The sequence below is a fragment of the Mustela erminea genome, chromosome 6 (genome assembly GCF_009829155.1).
Source record: "Mustela erminea isolate mMusErm1 chromosome 6, mMusErm1.Pri, whole genome shotgun sequence".
NCBI lineage: Eukaryota > Metazoa > Chordata > Mammalia > Carnivora > Mustelidae > Mustela > Mustela erminea.
In genome coordinates, this window is record NC_045619.1 from 19,335,113 (window position 1) to 19,359,098 (window position 23,986).

Sequence of the window (23,986 nt, forward strand, 5' to 3'; positions counted from 1 at the left end):
AAGTAGAGGATACCAGTGGAGGCCCAAGGTTATTACTCTGGCGGATCAATACCAAGTGCAGTGCCCGAGCTGCGGCTTCAGCCGGGGTACCTATGCTCTAGCAGCTGGCTGGCGGCCAAGGCGGACACCTTTTTGTGAAAATAAGCAACACATAAGATCAGCCTGCTTCTGGTGGGGAAAAAAGTTACAGGGGTCGTCCTCCTGGGCTGAACCAAAAGTCCTGCTGGAACTCCCTTTGTGCTACCACAAAGAAACAACAGTGGCAGAGAGAGAAACGCCTGGTGGCTCAGCTGGTCAAGTCAGCCTTCTGCTCAGGTCAGAATGTCAGGGTCCTCGGATCGAGTCCCGGGTGAGCTCCTTGCTCAGCAGGGAGACTGCTTCTCCCCCCGCCCTTCCCCACTGCTTGTCTGTTCTTTCTCTCTCTGACAGATAAATAAAATCTTTAAAAAACAAATAAACAAAAACAAACAAACAAACAAACAACAACAACAAAAACATAGCAGTAGAGAGAGCAACACCAGTGCAGTGTTAGCCTGTAATGGTGACGGCCACGGTGGCTGTTACCTATGGGAGTTAGTGATGCTTACTGTGCATCAGCTCCTGGAATCCTCACAATAGCCCTAGGAGGGAAGGACTATTATAACTAGTACAAATGTAAAATGCAATAAATATTTTTAAAATATTGAATAATCTCTCCAAAGACAGACAATTCCCATGCTTTCCTGAAAGAGACCTCAGGGTGAACAGGAGTCCACTAGTTATAATAAAATATGAGTTAGAATAAAATAAGCACAGTAAGTAAAACCGCACAGTAAGAATTTATCTGGCAGATTCCACAGGAGTCACTGTAGAAGCTAATTTGCTCCACTGGGGCCCTATTTTGTCCCTGTAATGAATGAGTTGAGTAACCCTGGGTAAACGATTTCACCCCCATTACCTATCTCCTCACCTGCCAAAGGAAGAGATCACATGCCGTTTTGGGAGTTGGTAAACACACATGCTCATACACACAAGTATTTTCACACTTTTTTTTTTTAAGAATTTTATTTATTTATCTGAGAGAGAGAGAGAGAGTGCGCACTCAAGCGGGGAGAGGAGCAGAGGGAGAGGGACAGAGCTGAGCTGAGCTGAGCGTGGAGCTCGATGCAGGCTCCGTCTCAGGACTCTGAGATCATGCCCTGAGCCGAAATGGAGAGCAGAGGCTCAACCCTCTGAGCCACCCAGGTGCCCCAAATGTTTTCACACTTTTAATGAAACAATGACTAAAATTGCTCTCCCAACCCAACAACCATGCTAATAAACATGGAGCAAAATACACTTTCTCATAACCCTGCAAACATGCACCCCGCCTCTCCCAGTAAGCACTGACTTACAAATGAGAAAGATTTGTTTCTAAGAAGCAAACTATCCCAACTTTTCTAAAGGCATCAACTACTTGATACTGACACAGGCATTCCTCTCGTGTTCTTGCTTCTCTCCTCCAGACACACATACTCCATCATCCCCAAGAACACAACCCACCTCAGGACGTACCTGGAAATTGGCTACAATGCCCATTCCAATACATCCCACCAGTCCAAGTACTAGCGACACCAAGTTAAAAACAGGTGTGCTGAAATAGCTGGTTTGGTTTTGCTTCTCTACTATTTTGTATCTTGTGTACATGGTGGCTGCCCCTGAAAAAGAAAGGGACTTTGATGAATTTTTATTATTTGACCTTTTAGAATGAAAACACAGGAAAAGTTTTGCTTTGCTTTTGTAAAGTCTGTATTTCAATTTCCTAACTGCCAAAGTCTCCCACTCACCCACCCAGTCCTTCCTCACTCCTTCTTACTTTCTCCTAAGTGTGATGGACACACACACACACGCACACACACACACAAACTCCAACTTGCCCTTTTATCCTTTTCACATAAATGCTACTGTGCATGGATTCTGTGACTTGCTTTTTTTCACATAAAGGAAATCACCATGGAGAGCTTACCATGTCAGTACAAATAAGTCTACTTCATTGTTTTTAGGGTTCTCTTCATGGTATACATTTCATCATTTCCCTAATATTGGACTTCTACACTGTCTCTATGTTTTCACTATTACAAACAATGCTCCATGATGAGTACACAAGTCCTTGGCACGCTTTCAGAATGCTTCTGGAAGACAAAACCCTAGAAGTAATATTACTGGAGCAAAAACTATGCACAATCAAAATGCCAAGAAGTATCTACAAATTGTTCCAACACTGTATTGTAGCATTTATACTCTCACAGCAGAGTTGGAAAGCAACTGCAGCATGCCCTTGTCTCTTTAATTATTGCTAATCCAATGAATGAGAAATGGCAACCTGTTGGCTTAATTTGCATTTCTCTGGTGGTTAGTGAGACTGAGCAACTTTCAGTATGTCTGCTGGTCATCTGCATGTCTTCTTCTGAAAACTGCATTCAAATTTTTTCCGATTTCTCTCGTAAGTTTGTCTATTTGTTTTTAAGTTGCAGTTGTTTGTTTACACATAATGCACATTTGTCTACTGTCTGCTAGAAATATTACAAATTTTCTTCTGGTCCATCTTCGGCTTTGTTTTTGCATGTTTCATCATTTAGAAGTTTTCCATGTTTTTAATCTACTAAATCTGTCAATGCCTTACTGTTTAGCTTCTGGGTTTTGTGTAAGTTTATCCCTCTGCCTCTCCTCCCACTTGTGTGCCTGCACCCTCACACACACACTCTCTCTAATAAATAAATCTTTAAAAAAAATTATACACCCTAAGAGCGAACCCTAATGTAAACTATGGACTTTGGGTGATGAGGACATGTCAGTGTAGGCTCATCAGCTGTAACAAATGCACAACTCTGGTGGGGGATGATGATAGTTGCGGGGGGGGGGGGGGTGGGGAGGGACACTGGGTAGGGGCCAGGGCATATATGAGAGATCTCTACCTTTTGCTCAATTTTGCTGTGAACATAAAACTGTTTTGAAAAATAAAGCCTGCTAAAAAAATAACAAAAAATTATATACAAACTGTAAACAACGCATTTCACCTCACTTTAGACTATGAATTTTTCATTTATTTATAGTAATTATTGTGTACTTACCAAGAAATGCAGAGAAGTTTATCATAAATCCAAAAATCCCACTCTCTGGAGGTGTTGTTCCTGTATCACTGGCAAAGAGAAATGTCCAAATTATTAAAAGGGAATTCTGTTCAGACCCTTGGGAGGCATATATCTGGCAATTTTAATATGATGGTTCTTCTGGGTGTTTAGCCACTCTGAATTCCAAAAGACTTGGTCTGATTTTGCTCTAACATATTTTCATTTTGGCTCTGAAAAATCTTAAACTCATTTTTCTACCATGAGAAATTACATTTAAATCTTTCCATTGTAAAAAGCTAGGAAATATTTAAAGTGAATGATTGTGGTGTTTCTCAAATGATAGAGCCCAATAAACTTGATGTGTTTATTCTCATTAAGAATTCAGTGTTAGAGGCGCCGGGTGGCTCAGTGGGTTAAGCAGCTGCCTACGGCTCATATCATGATCTCAGGGTCCTGGGATAGAGCCCTGCATCGGGCTCTTTGCTCAGCGGGGAACCTTCTTCCCCCCCTCTCTCTGCGTGCCTCTCCGCCTGCTTGTGATCTCTCTCTGTCAAACAAATAAATAAATTCTTAAAAAAAAAAAATTCAGTGTGATGGAGCACCTGGGTGGCTCAGTCCTTAAACATCTGCCTTCGGCTCTAGTCATGATCCCAGAGTCCTGGGATCCAGCCCCGCATCAGGCTCCCTGAGGGGGGAAGCCTGCTTCTCCCTCTCCCACTCCCCTGCTTGTGTTCACTCTCTCACTGTGTCTCTCTCTGTGTCAAATAAATAAATAAAACCTTAAAAGAAAGAAAAAGAATTGAATGTGACTATTTTATTGGGGGGGGGGGAGTCTAAAATCAAGTTTGAAAAAGCAACTATTTGTTTTTTAAATATACATAGACACATAATTTAATTTTTTTAATAATTTGATTTATCCACAAGAGTTTCCACTGCTGACAACAGGATGGTAGGGAGCTGAGCAATACTGTTGATGCCTAGTAGAACGTTATAGAAGCAATAGGGTATCAAGTATATGATAAAGTATTTTAACAAGAAATAGTTTCTACAAGACAAGTTTCTGTTGCAGTTAATCAATTCATTAGTTAAATGAGCTGGGAAAAAATTAATTAAATGAGAAAGTAGTGTTTGATGTGTTGTTTTCTACTCATTCATACCAAGGTTTACATTTTTACATAATCACGTTGCTCCCATAAAGCATTAGTTTAAAGCTCATGGCCAAAGAGTTCTCAACGGGAAACAATTCGTACCCGTCTTAAGTGTTTCCCCATTTTAAAACAGCTCTGAAATTTAAGTATTGAAACACTGATCATGTTGAAGAGGCATACTTCAAGTGATCTCGGGAATTCCATGAGAAGCCCATTGTGCAGAACACAGCAGGAGTCTTTTGGTTTTATGTACACTTAATATTTGAAGAGCATAAGGCTCCCCCTTACAGCAAACACTTCTATTCCTATTTCAGTCAGTAGCATTTGCACCTGTAAGAATCTGAAGGCCTTCGAATTTCACGTTATCATTTCCCCTACAAATAACCATTTTTCTCCCCAAAGAAGTGTTGAGGAGGAAAAGGCTGCACAAGGTGTGGGATGTCTTTCTGAACACAATATGGGAAAGAGGAGGGGACAGGAACCAGAAATGGAGAAAGGCAGAGACAGCTTTTACCCTCAGGAGGAATTTTGCCCAAAGATTAAATCTCACATAGAAATCAAGCCTTCCGTTCTTGGCCTCGGGATATAAAAAGGCAGCTTCCAGGTGAGTCATGCAAGAGTACTTGTGATCACGGGCCCGAGAGCACCTGCCACATGCCAGGGAGATTGTTTGCTTATTTGTGGATAAAGGAAGGAAATGGAAGGGTGAGGATATTTATGGGAACAGGAATATGGTAAGTAATTGGAGGGAAGAAGATGCCCGGACAGGAAATAAGCTGACCAGACTCTGAAACTATCTGCCCATGGATAGCAAAGCAGGACATATGTCAAGGGCCCAGATGTACAGTCCCATGACATCAAACATGTGATCTGCAAGCTCAGAATTTTAGGGTCGTGCTTTATTCTTCTTTATCTGTACATTTAAAACCATATAGGGTGCCTGGTTGCCTCAGGCTGGTAAGCATCTGACTTCCACTCAGGTCATGGTCTCAGGGTCCAGGATCTAGACTCAGTTCAGGTTTCCCTGCACAGCGGGGAGTCTGCTTGTCCTTCTCCCTCTACCCCTCCCCCTGCTAATGCTGTCTGTCTCCTTTTCTCTCTTTCTCTCTCAAATAAATAAATAAAATCTTAAAACATAATAATAAAAAATTAAAATAAAATAAAACCATGCAGGCAGAATCAAAAATACTTTGTAAATAGCCATTCCATATGTATTTGTTTAATGACTCGGTACTAGCAATTAAAAAAAAAGGGGGCGCCTGGGTGGCTCAGGGGGTTAAGCCGCTGCCTTTGGCTCAGGTCATGATCTCAGGGTCCTGGGATCGAGTCCCGCATCGGGCTCTCTGCTCAGCAGGGAGCCTGGGTCCCTCTATCTCTCTCTCTCTGCCTGCCTCTCCGTCTACTTGTGATCTCTCTCTGTCAAATAAATTAATTAAATATTTTAAAAAAACAAAGCACACCTAGTAATATCAGTTATTGAGCATTCACTATATACCAGGCACTGTTAGGTGGTTACCCTACATCATTTCATTTTACTCTTACAACCTTGAGGTCTTATTGCAACCCTATTTTAATAAGGAAGGGAGTGGTAGTAGAGAGGTTACATAATTTGTTCAAGGTCACGGGGTTATTAAAGAGATGAATCAACAGACCCAAAATGGAGTTGCTTAAGCCAAGCTGCAAGTCACCAAACTGAGACTTAATGACAGTTTCAGCTCTCCTGGAAATGGAACCTTTAACCAGTCATTCAGGAATCATCTGATCAGCATTAGTTATGTAATCTGTCTGATAGGACCCTGCCCCCTGTAGGGAAAGTAAGCTTGCAGTAATCAGTTGGCTTTTTGCTGAGTACAACTTCTTGTCCCTGCTCCCTTCTGCCTATAAAAGTCTTTCATTTTGTACAGTTCCTCAGAGCTCCTTTCTGTCTGTTAGACTGGATGCTGCCCAATTCATGAATCCATGAATAAAGCCAATAAAAATGTTATTTAAAAAGTTAAATTTGGGGGCGCCTGGGTGGCTCAGTGGGTTAAGCCTCTGCTTTCGGCTCAGGTCATGGTCCCAGGGTCCTGGGATCGAGCTCCGCATCGGGCTCTCTGCTCAGCAGGAAGCCTGCTTCCTCCTCTCTGCCTGCTTCTCTGCCTACTTGTGATCTCTCTCTCTGTCAAATAAATAAGATCTTTAAAAAAAAAAATTTTAATTTTGTTGTTAACATACTTCAGATATCTGACTCCCTGGCCTCCCTGCCTCTTGTGAGCTCTAAAGAAGGCAAGGAACAGAGTAGTTGGAATGACTGTGTGTAGGGGCAGAGAAAGAACACTGATGGGCTGCTAAATGTTTAACAACTAGCTCTGGAGGGAGCCTGATTGGTAGAACAGGCCAATTTCCATGGTGTAAATGCTCCCAACAGGTCAAAGCTCAAGCTGCCAACATGTAGGTCGCTGAATACTGAATTGGGAAGAAATGTACAAAGTTGGTTCTCAGCCGCACTTATCAGCTGGCTCCAGCTCAGCATGGCAATGAACCACAACAGTAATGAAAAGAGATCAGCACGCCTTTCTTGTATACCAGTGTACCAGTTTACACCAAAGTGTAAACCAGGCAAGACCTCATAACTCCTCAAATGCCATAACTGAATTGTAAAATATTTTTGATAAATACTGATGATCGTAATAAATCTGATTTTCTTTCAGGCTTAGAGACTACAACACCTACCCTCAGTGCATGAGTACCAATGGGCCTACATTCCTATACTTGGCTATAACATAAGCAGTGACTATACTACAAAAATGGGGGGAAATATTACTGTACTGCATTCATAACCAGTTGTTGGATTCAATGCAAACATCTTTTAAAAAATTTTTTTATTTGGCTCCACAAATACCATGAAATTTATCTGCCCATCAACAAAATATTTAAGAGCTACCTACTGCTGAGTAGGAAGCCCAATGTGGGGCTGGATACCAGGACCCTGGAATCACAACCTGAGCTGAAGGCAGATGTTTAACTAACTGACTGAGCCACCCAGGCACCCCTTGCACAAGGATATTTAAGAAAATTTTCCAAGCAGCAAATAAAAGTTCTTACACAGCAAAATTAAACCATTTGAGACTACTCCCAAATAAAAAGCTTTTGCACAGGAAAGGAAACCATCAATAAACCACTTACTGAATGGGATATATCCTGTAAGTAGTTAATATTTCAAAATATATAAAGAATAAATATAAACACAAATACAAATATATATATATATATATATATATATATATATATATATGGAGAGAGAGAGAGATTATATAACTCAACACCAAGGGAAAAAAATCTAATTAAAAATGGGCAGAAGACATGAATAGACAGCTTCCCAAGGAAGACATACAAATGGCCAACAGACACATGAAAAGATATTCAACATCACTCATCATCAGGGAAATGCAAATCAAAACTACAATGAGATATCACTTCACACCTGTCAGAATGACTAGAATTAAAAAGACAAGAAATAAGTGTTGGTAAGGATGTGAAAAAAAGGAAATCCTCTTGCACTATTGGTGGGAATGTAAACTGGTACAGCCACTGTGGAAAACAATATGGAGGTTCCTCAAAAACTTACAAATAGAATTACCATACAATCCAGTAAATTTCATTACTGGGTACTTACCCAAAGAAAACGAAAACACTAATTCGAAAAAATATATGCACCCTATGTTTGTTGCAGCATTATTTACAATTGCCAAGATATGGAAGCAACCCAAGTGTCTACTGATCAGATAAACGAGATATGGGCTACACACACACAGGTGAATATTACTCGGCCATTAAAAGGAATGAGAGCTTGCCATTTGCAACAACACAGATGGACCTAGAAGGTATAATGCTAAGTGACACAAATAAGACAGAGAAAGACACATTCCATATGATTTCATTCATATATGGAATTTAAGAAACAAAGCAAATAAAGAAAAGAGACAAACCAAACCAAAAAACCAGACTCCTAAATACAGAGAAGAAATTGGTGGTTGCCAGAAGGGAGGTAAGTGGGGGGATGGGTGAAATAGATTAAGAGTACACTTATTTTGATAAGCACTGAGTAATGTATAGAATTGTTGAGTCACTAGAGGTGCCTGGGTGGCTCAGTGGGTTAAGCCTCTGCCTTCGGCTCAGGTCACGATCTCAGGGTCCTGGGATCGAGCCCCGCATCCGGCTCTCTGCTCAGCTGGGAGCCTGCTTCCCTCTCTCTCTTTCTGCCTGCCTCTCTGCCTACTTGTGATCTCTGTCAAATAAATAAATAAAATCTTAAAAAAAAAAAGAACTGTTGAGTCACTATACTGTACACCTGAAACTAGTATGACACTGTATGTTAATACTTTAATTAAAAAAAAAAAAAGAATAGCAGTGGTTGTCCATTATCATCAATAAAAATGAAAAGGCTCTTTTACCTTAAAATGTTCTTTTAAGTCTTTCAGTCTCTGAGCTAATATGTTACATCATTAATAAATATCACATCACATCTTCTGCCTGACATTGGATTCCAGATGAGCACAACACCCAGGGGCTACCAAGCTGTAGATAGACTCCTTTTATTTTTATTTTTTAAAGCTCAAACTAAATGATCTCACTGTGCAAAGGCAGAGTAGTAGTATTTGGTTGGCATAGCTATACTTGGGTGCTTATTCAGGAAACTGGAGAATGAGTAAGAGGTGAAACTAATTGCTTCCCAGCCTTGCAAAAGAGTCTCCCCACCCAACTCCCACCACATGATTCTGTACCACAGGGCTTAAGCAACATGGTTCTGGCCCCGCCCCATCCCCCCCACCCCCGCTACCTCCTCACTTGCCTCCTCATAAATAACACACTTCTTGGAAACTGCAACAGAGATAGAAAGTAATTTTTCATTTGCATGTGTCTCAGAAGCTGTTGAGGCTGTTGTTCATAGACAGTTGTTTCTAGGGTTGGATTGTGTTTAGGAAATCGAATTACATCTGTATTTCCTGCATTTATATCTCTACAAACTAAGTTCACCATGGAAAATTCCAAGTTGTCTAACATCCTTCTCCATACTAATTTATGATTTTACACCAGTGCATAATCATTTGATGCTCAAAGGAATGAAAACAATGCAAAGAAGACCTACATGATAATATAAGCTTGATGGAATGCTATTCTCTAAATCACTAGATACAAGTAATTTTATCATTCCAAAGCCTGGAGTCATGGCTTATGGGGGAGGGTGGGTCCGACAAGCTGACAGTATGCAAAATTATCTGCTTGCCCAGACTGAGGTTTTTTAGATTGTCCTAAAATTCTGGACCCATTGCTTGGAAAAATTAATCAGGACTTAGAACCTGAAGACACTGAATGTACCAAAATAAGGGAGACTGTTATTTCCTTTATCTTCACAATATTTACATATAATAAACTGAAGGGAAGAAGTATGATAATAAAAAGCCATTATACTTTATTAGATGTTTTTAATTAGGGTTAAGTTTTTGGCAGCTCCATTTGCTGATGACTCTCCTGAAGTGGGAAGCACCATATATATAGCTATATCAACCTTTTTTAAACTTAAACTTAAATAATTTCCTACTCATAAATGCAAACAACTCACTCCATTCTCACCCCACCCATATGCAAATTGCCCCCCCTTTCTATCAGTCCAAGTTCCCTCTTTGTTCACAAAAAGAAAAAAAAAATTGGGGGGGGTGGCAGGTTGGTGGGCAGAGTAAGAGAGAGAATCTCAAGCAGCCTCCACACCCAGCAGGGAGCCCGATGCCAGGCTAGGTCCCACAACCCTGAGGTCATGACCCAAGCCAAAATCAAGAGTCAGGTGCTTAACTGACTGAGCCGCCCAGGTGTCCCAACAACTTTTTTTCTTAATTGTTAAGTGTTGTAAACTGTGCCAGGTGATGGGGATACAAAGACAAAAACAACTCACTAGCCTTCAAGAAGCTTAATATCTAACACAAAATTCAAGGATCTGTTGACTCAATACATAGTTACTGGCTGCCTTCAACACAACCTAGGCATGGCGAATGTAGTGACAGGTAACACAGAAAAAGCCTCTCCTTCATGGACCTTCTAATCTGTGGAGGGCAATATAAAAAAAGAGTCCAGCATGACGAATGCTGTGAAGAAAAGGTAAGTTGGATACAGGACTCAGAGAAGGGTGAGCTACCTGCTTGAGACAGGGTACTCTGGGAAGTGGACTTGAACAGACATCTGGATGAGGAGGAATATTTGGACCAGGAAATTTACAAGCAGAGGAACAGCAAAGTCAAAGGCCTTAAGGTGGCAATACATCAGAGGAACTGTAAGGAAGCGGGTGTGGCCGGAGAAGAGTGAGCAAGAGAGAGAGAGAGTGTCTTGTGTGTGTATGTGCACGCTCATATGCGCACAGATGGGGAGAGGAGTTCCGGGGAGCCCCAGGGTCATGGTGAGGACTCTGAATGTCATTCTGAGATGATAGGAAGCCGTTGAGGGCTAAGCATTGGGAAGTGATACGAAGTTGATTGATGTTTTTACAGAATGTTGTGAAAAGGCTGTAGAAAGGCAAGCGTGGACCAATGAGAGACGGTTAGGAAGCTATTTCAGTAGTTTGTCAAGAGATGACAGCGGCTGGGGCCACGGTGGTAATGAAGCCGGAGGTGATAAGAGGGCACATTTAGAAAGTTTTCTGAGAGAAGTCTCTAGAAAACCAACCCCGCTTGGACTACGGCTGCTAATATTACAAAAGAAATTTTAAAATTAACATTTCCTCTGCCCTTACGCTCAGCCAGGCACATCTTACTTGGTCTTCACAACTTTGTAAGGCAAGTACTTAGTGTATCTTCATCCTAAAGATGAGGAAATGGAGTCGTAGAAAAGTAATTCGCTCAAGGCCACAGGCCGTACATGGGAAAGCCAATTCACCTAGAGTTGTCTGATTTCAATGGACACAACTTAGAAACTCTTCCCTGCTGTGCTATTTTACATTTCTTTTTATGAAAACATATTATTTCCATGTGAGTTTGAAGTGCTATGTAACTACAGCCAGGTTCGCATCTGGAACCATAGTAAGATGTCCCGGCAAGAACTGTGTCTATAACACAGATACCTGAGGGACTGAAATGCAATTACTGTCAGGTAAGGAGGACCGCTGAGTAGAGCACTCTTTTTTTTTTTTAAGTTGAAATTAAGACCTTATATTTAAAAACTTTCAGTCTTCCAACAGACTTTTGAGCAATACTCTGTCTTTTTAGAAGTAGGAATAACTAAAGAAAAACGTTCCCAATTTTATTTATTTTTTTTAATGTTTTTCTTTTTTTTTTTTAAGATTTTATTTATTATTTTTCAGAGAGAGAGAGGGAGCACAGGCAGACAGAATGGCAGGCAGAGGCAGAGGGAGAAGCAGGCTCCCTGCCGAGCAAGGAGCCTGATGTGGGACTCGATCCCAGGACGCTGGGATCATGACCTGAGCCGAAGGCAGCTGCTTAACCAACTGAGCCACCCAGGCGTCCCCCCAATTTTATTTTTCTTGAAAAAAAAATTTATGTAATCCAATGACAATGGAGAATTTAAACAGAGGGGAAATTACACATATTTATAGTTGACTCAGAAACCAAATAACACTGCTTCTGTCACCTCAATTAATTTTTGAGCTGTGAAAGTTTGGGATCTTTAATTTTCTTATTATGCATTTCTTAGGATTAACTAATTTGGATAATTTTTTTTGAAGAAAATGTGAAGCTCTAAATTTTCATTTCAAGGACGATACTTTTCTAGCTAAAAGTTTTCGACGGCAAAGCTCACCTTTTCATCCTTATGATACAGTGCTTTAGAGATACTATGAAGTAATAATCAACCCATTGTCAAGACTGAGGTGTCATTAACGTCATGTCAGAATATGTGACTTTATACACACAGACCCCATTATCTGTTATTTATTATCCTGGACCCCACAGTTTTTTGGTTGTTTGTTTTCTTTAATTTTAGGCAGTTAACATACAGTGCAATATTACTGTCTTCTGGAGTAGAATTCAGTGACTGATCACTTACAGACAACGCTCAGTGCTCATCAGAACAAGCGCTCTCCTTATACCCATCCCCCATCCAGCCCCTCTCCCCCCGACCTCCCACCACGAACCCTCAGTTTGTTCTCTATCATTAAGAGTTTCTTATGGTGGGACATTGTCATAATATGGGGGTAAATGATGAAATGCAGGCATCAACACCGTATGTGACATGGTCTTAATAGTATAAAAAATGTTTATCAAAATGCTCACATATAAACTTACATATACCTTACATGAGGTGATAGGTATTATATGAGGGATGAGGTATTATATGGATTGTACCGATGAACCCTGGGCACTTTGTATCTCTGCTCATATATATTAGATATAATTGAGTGACTGTACGTAAATAGAGTCCAAAACTAAGCAAACCACGCCAATAATATTGGATATAGTTCTAGAAAGTTGAGATATGAAATATGCATTTTTTGTTTCTGTATTTCTGACCTTTTCTCTATGACTATTACATATTTATTTTAAAACTGTAAAATATACCTTCACAAGTTATTGTTACTGGAAAACTGCATATTTGTAACAAAACAAACAGAAGTGAAAAAAGTATGATCCAAAATAGATAAGGGGATTGAGAGATACAAAGTTCCAGTTACAAAATAAATAAGTCACAGAGATGAAAAGTATAGCACAGGGAATAGAGTCAATATTGTAATAATGTTTGGTGACAGATGATGACTACACTTACCTGATGAACATGGGAGTAATATGCAGAATCACTGAATGACTAGATTATACAGCTGAAACTAACGTAACACCTCACTAAATAAATAAATAAATAAATACATTTAAAATAATATGTAGGAGTGAACCCAATTTTATAAAAACATATATGAAAATACAAACGTGGAAATGTGTTAGTATATAAACATGTAAAATTTGTATGAACATGTAAAGAAATAAGAAATCCCTAGGATTCCTAGGATGTTGGGTTCATGTTTACCATTTATTTCTACAATATAGTTCTTCATTTTCTAAAAAAAAAAAAAAAAAAAAAGTTTCTTATGGCTTGTTTCCCTCTCTCCTTTTCTTCTTTCCCCTTCCCGTATAATCATCTGCTTTCTTTCTTAAATGCCACATATGAGTGAGATCATATGGTATATTTGTCTTTCTCTGACTGACTTATTTCACTTGGCATAATATACTCCAGCTCCATCTATGTCATTGCAAATGGCAAGATTTCATTCTTTTTGATGGCTGAGTAATTTTCCATTGTGTATATATACTGGATCTTCTTTATCCATTCATCAGTTGATGCACATCTGGGCTGCTTCCATAGTTTGGCTATTGTTGACAATCTGCTATAAGTATCTGGACCCCACTATTATGGCTGAAATGGAAGCAAAAATCACAATTGCCTGAAATGCAATGTAGTTAGTAATCAAGAAAGTTGGTTAAGGCAGAAGTCATCAAAAATTATGTGGATACAAAGAAAAATTATGTGGCTACATACACCAACAAGCAAATAAATGTATGCACATTCATTTGCCTACCTGTTGACGGGGCCAAGGCCGTTATGTGAGTACCAGTCCACTGTGTGTCTCCCTGGTATATAAACCACATCTACTTTGAATGATCTCATTTCTAGTTTTGGGTTCTTTAAAGTGGAAGGGAATATTAAAGATACTTTTGAAGCAATCTGAGTGCAGAATCCTTCTAGTTTTTTTAATTGCTTTTTGTTAGTCTTTACATTTGTCATAAACACTGCAATTTTTGACAACGGCCTCTTTTGAATCTTCTCAAAGCATTCAACAGAGTTTTCTTTAAAATTACAATTCTTTTTTTGCATTCACAGATCCACAGCTTATGTACAGTGAGTTAAATCACATAATTACAATTTAAAAAAATACAACTGGCATAAACACATTTGGGAACAAACACAGCTGACACTGGATAAGCGTACAAAGAAACAGGTGAGAGAAGACAGCAAGCAGCCCAGAGTGGCCAGTGCTGGGAGAGGCTGTCAGGGACCACGGGCTTCAGTCAGTGTATTTTTGAGAGAATGAGGTCAGCAGTTAATTCAGCAAGTTGATTGAAACTGATTAAGAAAACTTCTACTATAGGGGCACCTGGCTGGCTCAATGGATAGAGCATGAAACTCTTGATCTTGGGGTTGTGAATTCAAGTCCCATTTTGGGTGTAAAGATGACTTAAAAAATAAAATTAAAAAGAAAATTTGTGCTATAATCACAAATAAACTGATTACTTATGAAATTAGCCCTCAACCAAACGTCTTTTCCTACTTAAGCCTAGCATCTATACAGACCAAGGTGGACTGGTCCTTTGATAATACAAATGCTTACAGAGAACTTGTGTTCTTGCACCAGGGTGTGAATGAGTTCTAAGTGAGTTCACACGATAATTCCTGAGGGATGTGCTATCACTGACCCATAGAAAAGCAGAAATAAGTAACCTGCCCAAGGTCCTCCAGCGAGGGCACTCGGTGGAGTTGTATTCTAACCAAAGTTACCTGCTCCAAAGTTGTTCCCTTGATTCACCACGATGGATAATCAAAGGACGTAAATATCCAACAATGTAAGTCAAATGGACTACCCAGTGAGGCTGCGAATCTCACAAAACATGCAGAATTTCATGAAGCCGACAGGTGGTGTTGGAGAACAGCTGGAACCGGGCAGCCCAAGTTAATGAACAGCGAACCCTGGCAGAATCAGTTAATAACTGACGGGAACCTGACAAGATTAACAGAACACTTAACAAAAGCAGGCCCATCAGGCATAACCTATCTTAGCATTCAACCAATATTTACTAAGCAACTACTAGATGTCTGGCACGGTCATAAATGCAAGGGATGCAGCAGTGAACACACCCTAAATCTCTGGCCTCATAAAACTTCTCTGTGAGAAACAGACTAATAATCAAGATCAATATCCTTACACACAGATTAGGAATGATCATTGGGAAAAGTGAAGTCATATAATATTTCTGCAAAAATGAGCCTCTTCGTATCTCCCTTCACAAGACAAATGGGAAATCAAGGACTTCACATAATCATAAAACTGTCTTGGAAAGTTCCTTCCCTTAAAAAATCCACTTGTCTATCCTAAGAATTTTGTCTTTTCATTTTGCTTTTCATTAAAAGATGTGTTCGTTATAATGAATTTTGTTCAAGGTTGGAACTAGCACTTAATTGTGAGGCTAACCTAAATTTTATGCTTGTTTACCAAATGAAAGATAAAATGATTTCCCTCATTTTCATATTCACTTCTGGAGTTAAAGACCCAGCCTCTTTTACTTTGTTTACTACACCATTTTGGTCTCCATTTTAAGGTGGCTTAATTCTAGTTGACCGACTTTTTTGTCACCAACCACGGAGCAGGTTTGTGGTCATGAGGAGGAACAATGGGAGTGGCCAAAGATCACAATCTACCCAGCAAACAGTATTTGCACAAAAAATGAGACTAGGTTAATAAAAGCAATCAGGATGCAGAACTGACAAAACTTTAAAAATAAAGGGCCATTGAATATACTGGAAGCAGGAGACACAGGCCAAGAAGAAGATACAAAAGGGAGTGGCTTATCAGCTGGGAGGAGTTGATAAGTAAAGCTGATTCAAGATAGCCTCATTTGGTCACAGAGGGACTATAAGAAACTATAACAAATTAAGTATGATTATACGCAAGAATGGGGGTGTGGCCTTGTAAAAATTAAAATAATCCTTTCAGGTTGACTTTTACTTGTCATTCATTTTAAAAACTTCACGGGCATTAATGGTTTCCTAATACAGAAACATTGCACTATGCTATTCCAGCTTGTTAAATCTAGTGGCTGCTTGAATCGCATGCCTCTAATTTAATTTTTGATAGGAAGTCAGTCAATATGCTACAGGATAACAATGTTATCCTGAAGAAGATATGTGATGAGGAAGCTAAGTTTCAATGTCACATTGGAAAGAGGTCCTCCCAGGATAATGGTTCTTATAAAACGCAATGGCTCTTATTTGAAGTGTTCACATTTGGGAGGCACCTGGGTGGCTCAGTTGGTTAAGTGGCTGACTCTTGATTTTGGCTCAAGTCACAATCTCAGGTCCTAGGACTGAGTGCGGAGGAGGCTCCCCGCTCAGCAGGGAGTCTGCTTAGGGATTCTCTCTCCCTGTGCCCCTCCCCACCATTTCCACGTGAGTGCTCTCACTCTCTCCCAAATAAATAACTCTTTAAAAAATAAAGTGTTCAACGTTGTTAAAAAAAAAGGGGGGGGTTAACATTAAGAAATGTCAGAATATCAGACTGGTTGAACAAGGTCATCACATAAAAGGGAAGCATCCTGAATACATCCAAATCACTGATCAGTGACCAATGATCTTATCAAGCCTTCCCTCAAAGGATATGGCCCGAGGGGGAAAAATAACTATATTGAAAATGAGTGCCCAAGAAATATTAATTCAACAAATATTGAAAGCCCTCATGGATCTTATATTCCAGTGAAGGAAGACAGATAAAGTATATAATTTGTTAGAAGATGCTATGGTAAGTAATTAGAACAATTAGACTAGATACGGGGGATCAAGAGTGCTCGCCAGCAGTTTTAAATAGGGCGACAGGCCTCACCAATACCTGACGAGAGGTGGTGGTCAGGGAGAAAGCCTGGTAATTTCTGGAGGGAGAGCATTCCGGCAGAGGAATAGCCAGGGCAGAGGTCATGAGGAGGTAGCGTTTCTGACAGGCTCAAGACACAGGAAGGAGGCCAGTGCAGTCAGAGGAAAGTGGAGGGAGTAGTGGTCAGGGAGAAGGGGAGGCCATGACAACAGACATGAGTTCTAGGAGATAAGGTCAAACATTTCTGGGGCCACACGGATAAATCTGGCGTTACTCCCATCACTTCCTGGTATCTTGTTCTTCATCTAAATCTTGCCTTTGCTTCTGTGACTTGGTTTTCTAGGCGGGGCGGAGACAATGGAATCCTCCACCTCCTCAAGCAGGCAGAGAGAGCAAACAACCTAAAAGTCCCCAGCACATGTGGGCAAGCAAAACATGTGTTGTTTATAGGCTGCTGGCTCCTGGCAAGGAGGTGACAATCTCCAGCCTTTTTCTCCTTAACTTCTGCTTTTCCGAAAGGCTTCCTTTCCTTGTTAAATTTAATACCTACTCTTTGGACTCTCTGTGATTTGAGCATCTCACCAGGGGTTCATCTCAGCTCATCTCCCCATTTCTGAGTGTCTTCCATTTCAAGTTCGGCCTGTGGTGCTATTAATCACAACTATATCAGACCCTCCACAAAAATTCAAGCCCTCCTGCCTCTGACACTTTACACCCTCTCCCGCCACCAATGAGTATCAAATATTATGTGTTCCTGACCTTTAGATCTGGGACAGCTATTATTTTCTCACTAAAAAGCATTGTAGGGAAAGAAACTTGTCCCTTTTATACAAATCTAAGAGGATCTATTAGCTTCAGAATCCAAAGAAGCAAGACAACCCCATGTCAGACTGAGGTGAGCCACTAGAAGCCAAGTCCAGGTTTCGGCAGGGCACAAGGTCTGATGGGAAAGTCTCCGTGATGCCTGGAACAACTCTTGAGTGGGCAAAACCAACACTGCCATTAACTGGTTCTCGGCATTCTTCGCACTGCTCTCTTCCTTGCTTCAAACTCTCGTCTCTTCTTGCCTCACCTTCCCTTCCCCTTCCCTGCCCACAAACTACAGAACATTGCTCACCACACAGCATGGCTGCAGGACGGAGAAGCCCTACAGTCTCTATAATCATAAAGTGGTAACAAAACCTTGGTTGTCACCAACTTTATTATTTCCTCACCAACCAGTGCAGGTCACAGCACTTGGATAAGGATGGATGGTTCTAATGGTTAAGGAACACCCGTTGCCAGGGGGCCAGTCCCTGAGCTGGAAGCCATTTGAAAAGAACTGAGACGTCCTGGGCACCGATGAAGTAAGCCCTCAGGAATGCTGAGGCCAAAACTTATGAAAAAAGAAATGGTGTAATGACAACGCGAGATATGTCATAAGTTACTGACAGTTTGAGGGCTCTGACTTTGTGGGCGCTGTACCCCAAGGGGATCCTGGGAAGCTCCCTCCAGAAGAGCTTAAGCTTAACTCCCAAAGACCTGGAGGTGACACAGTGTCCTTTTGGGTTGGATGGATCTGGGTGTGAATTCTGCTTCCACCATTCCTATCTGTGACATCAGTGTCACACTGATGAAATTTCAACGACTGCTCATACTTCGTTTCCTCGAGGATGTTGGGAAGTGGAAGCGAAGTATGTGAGCGGTTTTAGCATACACCAGGATCTGCCTCTTACACCCTCAAAAAATGGCATCCATCAGGCCCCATTGTTTCAGTACCGCCCCTCCAGAAGCATCTTCGAAGGATTCTGTCCCACCGTCCGTCTGAAGTTCTACTGTCTATCCTGAGCACCACCACCCACCCCCACCCCCGACGGCACTGGGTTCTGTGTTCAATGTCCAGGGTGAAGTCAGAACCGCTCTGGGCTCTGCACCCGCTGCCTCCCTCCGGGTCCTGGCAGGCGGGAGCGCGCGCCCCTCGTCGTCAGATGTGACTCTCCCTGCAAGACAATCCCCGCCGCCGGGTCCGGGCCCTTCCCTCCCCGCGGGCAGCTCTGCCCCCAGGCCCCTCTGCGCGGCCGGGCCTCACCTGATGTAGGGGAGGAAGGGGTTGACGTGCCCGGAGAGCACCGCGACCACGTAGGAGATGATGAAGGCGGCGGACGACCAGGTCACCAGGAGGAAGGGCACGAAGGCCATTCCCCTCAGGAAGCACAGCATCGCGCGGCCGCCGGGAGGGCGCTACGCTCTGCGGGGCCGGGCGCGGGACGCGGGGCGCGGGAGTCGCGCACGTGCTGGCCCGCAGGCGGCGGCCGGACCGGAGGCTCCGCGACGGCTGGGCAGGCCCGGCCCCGGACCGAAGGAAGCGCGGAGAGCGGAGCGAGGCGGCGGGCGGCGAGGCAGGCAGGCGGGAGGGCGGCCGGGGGGTGGGTGGGGCGCGGGCCGCCCGGGCTTGTTGCGAAACCAGTGAAGTCACAAAGCGGCTTGGAGGCGCGCGGCGACCTCCCCGCGGCCGCGAAGTGGGAGCGGCGGGACGCGGCGCCGGGCTCCTTTCGCTTTTGGTTCGGACTCGGCAGGGGTCTGCAGGGGCGGGCGGGGGTGCCCGGGGGCCGTCCCAGCCCGCCCGGCCGCCCCAGCCCGCCCGGCCGCCCCCGGCTCTTGCGCAACTCCGGACAAACGAACAGCTCCTCCCGGGCCCTCCTTCCCTGGGGGTTTCCGGGGTTTGGGGCCTCGAACCCCGGGGGGCTTCCCTTCCGTGGTCCCACCGGCTGCCCGTCGCGGCTTAAGAGTGTGGCCACGACGTGGCGACATCCAGCCCATCCCGCCGCTGCTGCACGGATCCGGACAGAAGTGTGCGGTGACGTTCGCCAACTCATGGGCCACGGACGGGGCACCCACCTCGATGGTGCCCACGAGAAAACCTACTGGGCGTAGGAGCCGGTGGGAGTCGAGATGGGACTGAGTTGCCGCCCAGCCTAGTGGCCCTTCGTGCCCCATAGTTCTGCTTTTCACGAGAGCAGACCTCGAGTTATTTCCTAGAAATTAGATTTCCCTTTCTCCTCTCAGGGATGAGGGTTCGCCCCTGCTGGGAACTGTGCTGTAAGATGAGTAACGGTAACCTCATACATTTCAAACGCAGCAGAAAGGATTTGTGTTCTGGAGGCGCTTGTGAGTATGGGGATGGGTTATAGATTCTGAGCCCAAGGTAGTATGTGTTGGAAGTCACTGGGTCATCGGTGACCGAATGTGGGCAAACCCTGCTAGGGGACAGGATACAAAGATTAAATAGTACCAGGGGGCCAGAAGACTGACATATCAAAATTAAATAAAATTATATGGAATATTAGATAGAAATTTAAAAAGTGAAAGTGTTGGCAGACGGGGGGGGGGGTGAGGGGGTGGGCAGTGCTCAGGAAAAGGATCAAGGAAGTTTTCCTGACAGGTGATATTTGAGATTTTGAAAGTAAATGATTGCTAACTAGGCAAAGAAGGGGAGACAAGTATTCCAGGCCAAGGAAAAAGAGGAGAAAATGCACAGACCCTGGTGTTGCTTGGTTTCTGGAACAACAAGAATCACTCAGATGTAAGGTAGAGAATAGAGAGGTGGGAAAAGAGGACATCCAACAGGAGCCCTGGTCATTGTTTTCAGTTCACTTTTTTTTTTTTTTTTAATTTTTGTTTTTTGGTAGTGAGGAAACTATAGGAATATGGACAGATACGTATTTCAAATAGATCATTATGACCGGGGTGGGGGGTGGCAACTGACCCCCATAGGGAATACAACAGAGGCTTTATATTAAGGGTTTTTAAAAATGAGAAAAGCTGTCATCCATGGTGACCCACCTTACATCTGTACCTTGGTTTCGGCGTTCTGAAAACCACTCTTTTCCCTGGTCGTCTTCCCTTTCCCTATCCCCTTCTTCTGATTTTTTCCTTCTACTGATTCATCTGTTTTTAAAAACCTTCCCAAGTGGAGAAATTATAACATCGAATGGAGCTCACCTGATCACCATATCCTTTTGTTGCTTATGTAATGCCCTTAAGCAACCCAATTGGCTTATAACTGTTAACACAAACACAATAAAAGTTGTCTGGCTATAATGGTAATAGGTATTTCATTGTTTAAAATAAGTTTGTACACATGTATGTATTTAAAATAGTTCTATAGGGTGGCTGGGTGGCTCAGTCATTAAATGTCTGCCTTGGGCTCAGGTCATGATCTTAGGGTCCTGGGATTGAGCCTCATCTCGAGCCCCATATCTGGCTGTCTGCTAGGCGGGAAGCCTGCTTCTTCCTCTCCCATTCCCCCTGCCTGTGTTCCCTCTTTTGCTGTATCTCTCTCTGTCAAATAAATACATAAATTTTTTAAAAAACTAAAATAGTTCTATAACTATAACCATGTATACTACATATGGGGTGAAGCAGCACTGAGAAGCATAATGCTTTCCCTCCTAAAAGCCTTCCATACCATAGATCACATAATGTGCTCTCTGTGGAACAGTAAAGTTCATGATGGTAAGAAAAGCAAAAGTCCTAGAAAACAACCTTACCCGTGAAGGAAACCTGAATATGTCACTTCAAAATATGCCTCTTCGACATAGAATTATGTTGTGCTTCTCCCCTTGAATTAGTTCCTGATTTTCTCTCGGTCAAAGCCACATTGACTCAACATAAGGGTCTAGTTGGGCTGCCCTTCTGAAGATGAGGCATTCTTCCTTGGTGCCCACCATTTACTTACAGGCAAATGTAATCCAAATAAAGTTCATGCCAGTGCTTTGGTATCATCTCCTTTTTATGGCAGAGAAAATAAGGTTCATAAATGAATAAATGAAGATGCAGAGTTTGAATCCAGGTCTATGTGGTTCAAAAGCCTGTAACTCTAACTGTTGTGAGGAACTGTCTCACCCTTTGGATTCCAGAACTCCAGAATTTCAGAAGGAAGGGCCTTAAAATATATGCAGTTATCTTTTCTTTTTATGTATGTATTTATGAATACATTAGGATATGAAAAATTTCAAAAAATTGAACAATATTATCTAAAAATAAAAACAAAGAAGCATCTATAATTCTCTGCCTACAAGTCAGCTTTCTCAATTTCCTAATTTCCATTTGAATCTTCCTCATAGAGATATTCAAAACCAAATTATGATTACAAATTTGTAACTTTATTATTTTTTAAAAGATTTTTGAAATATATTTGAGAGAGAGCAGGAGCATAGGGACAAGCTGAGCTTGGGGCCTGGCTCAGAGCTCTATCCCAGGATCCCAAAAATCATGACCTGAAACAAAATCAGGAGTTAGAAACAATTATTTTATGTATTAAATATCTAGCCCATGTTGTTATAATCTTTGAGTTACTGCTTTTAATTACCCTATATTCATCCATTGAATTAATGAACTATAATCTACCTCACTGCCCCCAGTGCTGAACAGTTATGTTAGTCCAGATACTGCCCTATTTTAAGTAACATTCTACTAACATCTCAGTTGTTTATGTGTTTTCTTTTTCCTTTAGGTAAATTTCCATGAGTGGGATTGCTGTACCAAAGGACAATATGGACATTTTACTTTTTTTTAAGATTTTATTTATTTGACAGAGATCACAAGTAGGCTGAGCAGCAGGCAGAGAGGGTGGGGGAAGCAGGCTCCCTGCTGAGCAGAGAGCCCAATGTGGGGCTCGATCTCAGGTCCCTGAGATCATGACCTGAACCGAAGGCAGAGGCTTAACCCACTGAGCCACCCAGATGCCCCCAATATGAACATTTTAAATTCCATAAACATCCTAAATTATTTGAAAGTATTGTATCAGTTTCATTGCTTCTAATAACCTGTGTTTCAGTTTCATTATATATCACCTCTATATATTTTTTAAGATATTTGTTTGTTTGTTTATTTATAAATAATCTCTAGGCCCAATGTGGGGCTTGAATTCATGACCCCAAGATCAAGAGTCGCATGCTCTACCAGCTGAGCCAGCCAGATGCCCCTCTGTATTTTAAATGTTCTATAAAAGCTATGAAAATACTACTTGAGATTTTAGCATACTTCCTTTTAAAGTTATCAATCCCTTATTTCACTGTGATAGAGAACACTAGCTACGCAGGGCAGCATCCATTTTTTCTTTTCTCCTTAGTAATAAACCCTCACTTTGAAATGGACACATTCTGCCCTTCACAAAGGGATTCGATTTCTCAGCTTCCCTTGCAGCCTGGGGTGGCCACGTGACTTGATTCTGTCCTATGGTATGTAATAAGTGTTATGTGATATAAGAAGGATGCTTATAAAGGAAGCTGACTTGCAAACATAACGGGATGGCTGAACTCCAGCAGCCATCATGGATTATGCAGTCATGGACCTTGAAGAGAAGTCTGTGAAAACAGTGGAGCAGAAGATGGATGCCATAGTCTCCTGACATTATGGAGCTGCAGAGGTGTGACCCTGGAAGGTCTAACTCTGTGCTGCTTTTATGTGAAAGAGAGATAAACTTCCATCTTACTTAATCACTATTATTTGGGGAGTTTTCTCTTACAGGTAGCCACAACTAATACTACCTATATTGGTTATCACATCCCCTTTATGATGTCTCTAAATCTTGGGTACCCAGTTGTTTGATGGACCATATTCCTAGAAAACAGAGTATAAATTCATTTTTCTATACACCACCTTAGGAATACTAGAATGAATCCTCTTGTAAATTACCCCACAATGTATCCCTTTTGTAAACCTGGATTTTCATATGCTAAATTTGCTTAAGAGGCTTGCTTATTTCTTCTACCAGTTAATGATAATTTACAAACTCAAACTGCAGTCTTTCTGTTTCCCTCTTAAAGTGTGTTTTTACATCCCTGGAGTTCTTAAGGCACTGTAGTATGTTGTCCAGGTTGAATACTAGATATATTTTTTGTAAAGTTATTTTTAGAAATTATGTTAGGTCTTGAATGATACCGGCTTTCTCCAGGGAGTATTTTGTTTACTTCTTGCCCGCACCAGGGAAACTTCCTACTCAGCATTATCTGAACCCCATCTTAGGGCTTGAGGTTTTCTATCCACCCAGATACCTTGAAGCCAGACCTGGGGTGTGTGTGAGGGCTGGTTGTTACTTGTTCACCCTTCCTTCGGCCCCACAACCTTCCAAGACTCATTGTCCTGACCATAACCTA

At 42.0% G+C, this 23,986-nt stretch overlaps 1 protein-coding gene and 1 long non-coding RNA gene across 2 annotated transcripts in view; both read right to left on the bottom strand.

Annotated features, from left to right (window-relative positions):
- Positions 1 to 19,238, bottom strand: part of DRAM1 (DNA damage regulated autophagy modulator 1) — a 37,045-nt gene extending 17,807 nt beyond the window's left edge. The window contains exons 1-3 of the mRNA XM_032346595.1: positions 18,916 to 19,238; positions 3,090 to 3,157; positions 1,534 to 1,676 (exon numbers count right to left, since the gene is read on the bottom strand). Coding sequence (XP_032202486.1) covers positions 1,534 to 1,676; positions 3,090 to 3,157; positions 18,916 to 19,046 — 342 coding nt within the window. The 5' untranslated portion in view covers positions 19,047 to 19,238. The remainder of the gene's footprint in view (positions 1 to 1,533; positions 1,677 to 3,089; positions 3,158 to 18,915) is intronic.
- On the bottom strand, positions 13,935 to 16,309 carry LOC116592942. Its single transcript, XR_004286666.1, has 2 exons — positions 16,279 to 16,309; positions 13,935 to 14,363 (listed from the first exon to the last, which is right to left on the bottom strand). It is a non-coding gene; the product is annotated as an uncharacterized LOC116592942 (long non-coding RNA).
- Positions 19,239 to 23,986: the final 4,748 nt, after the last annotated feature.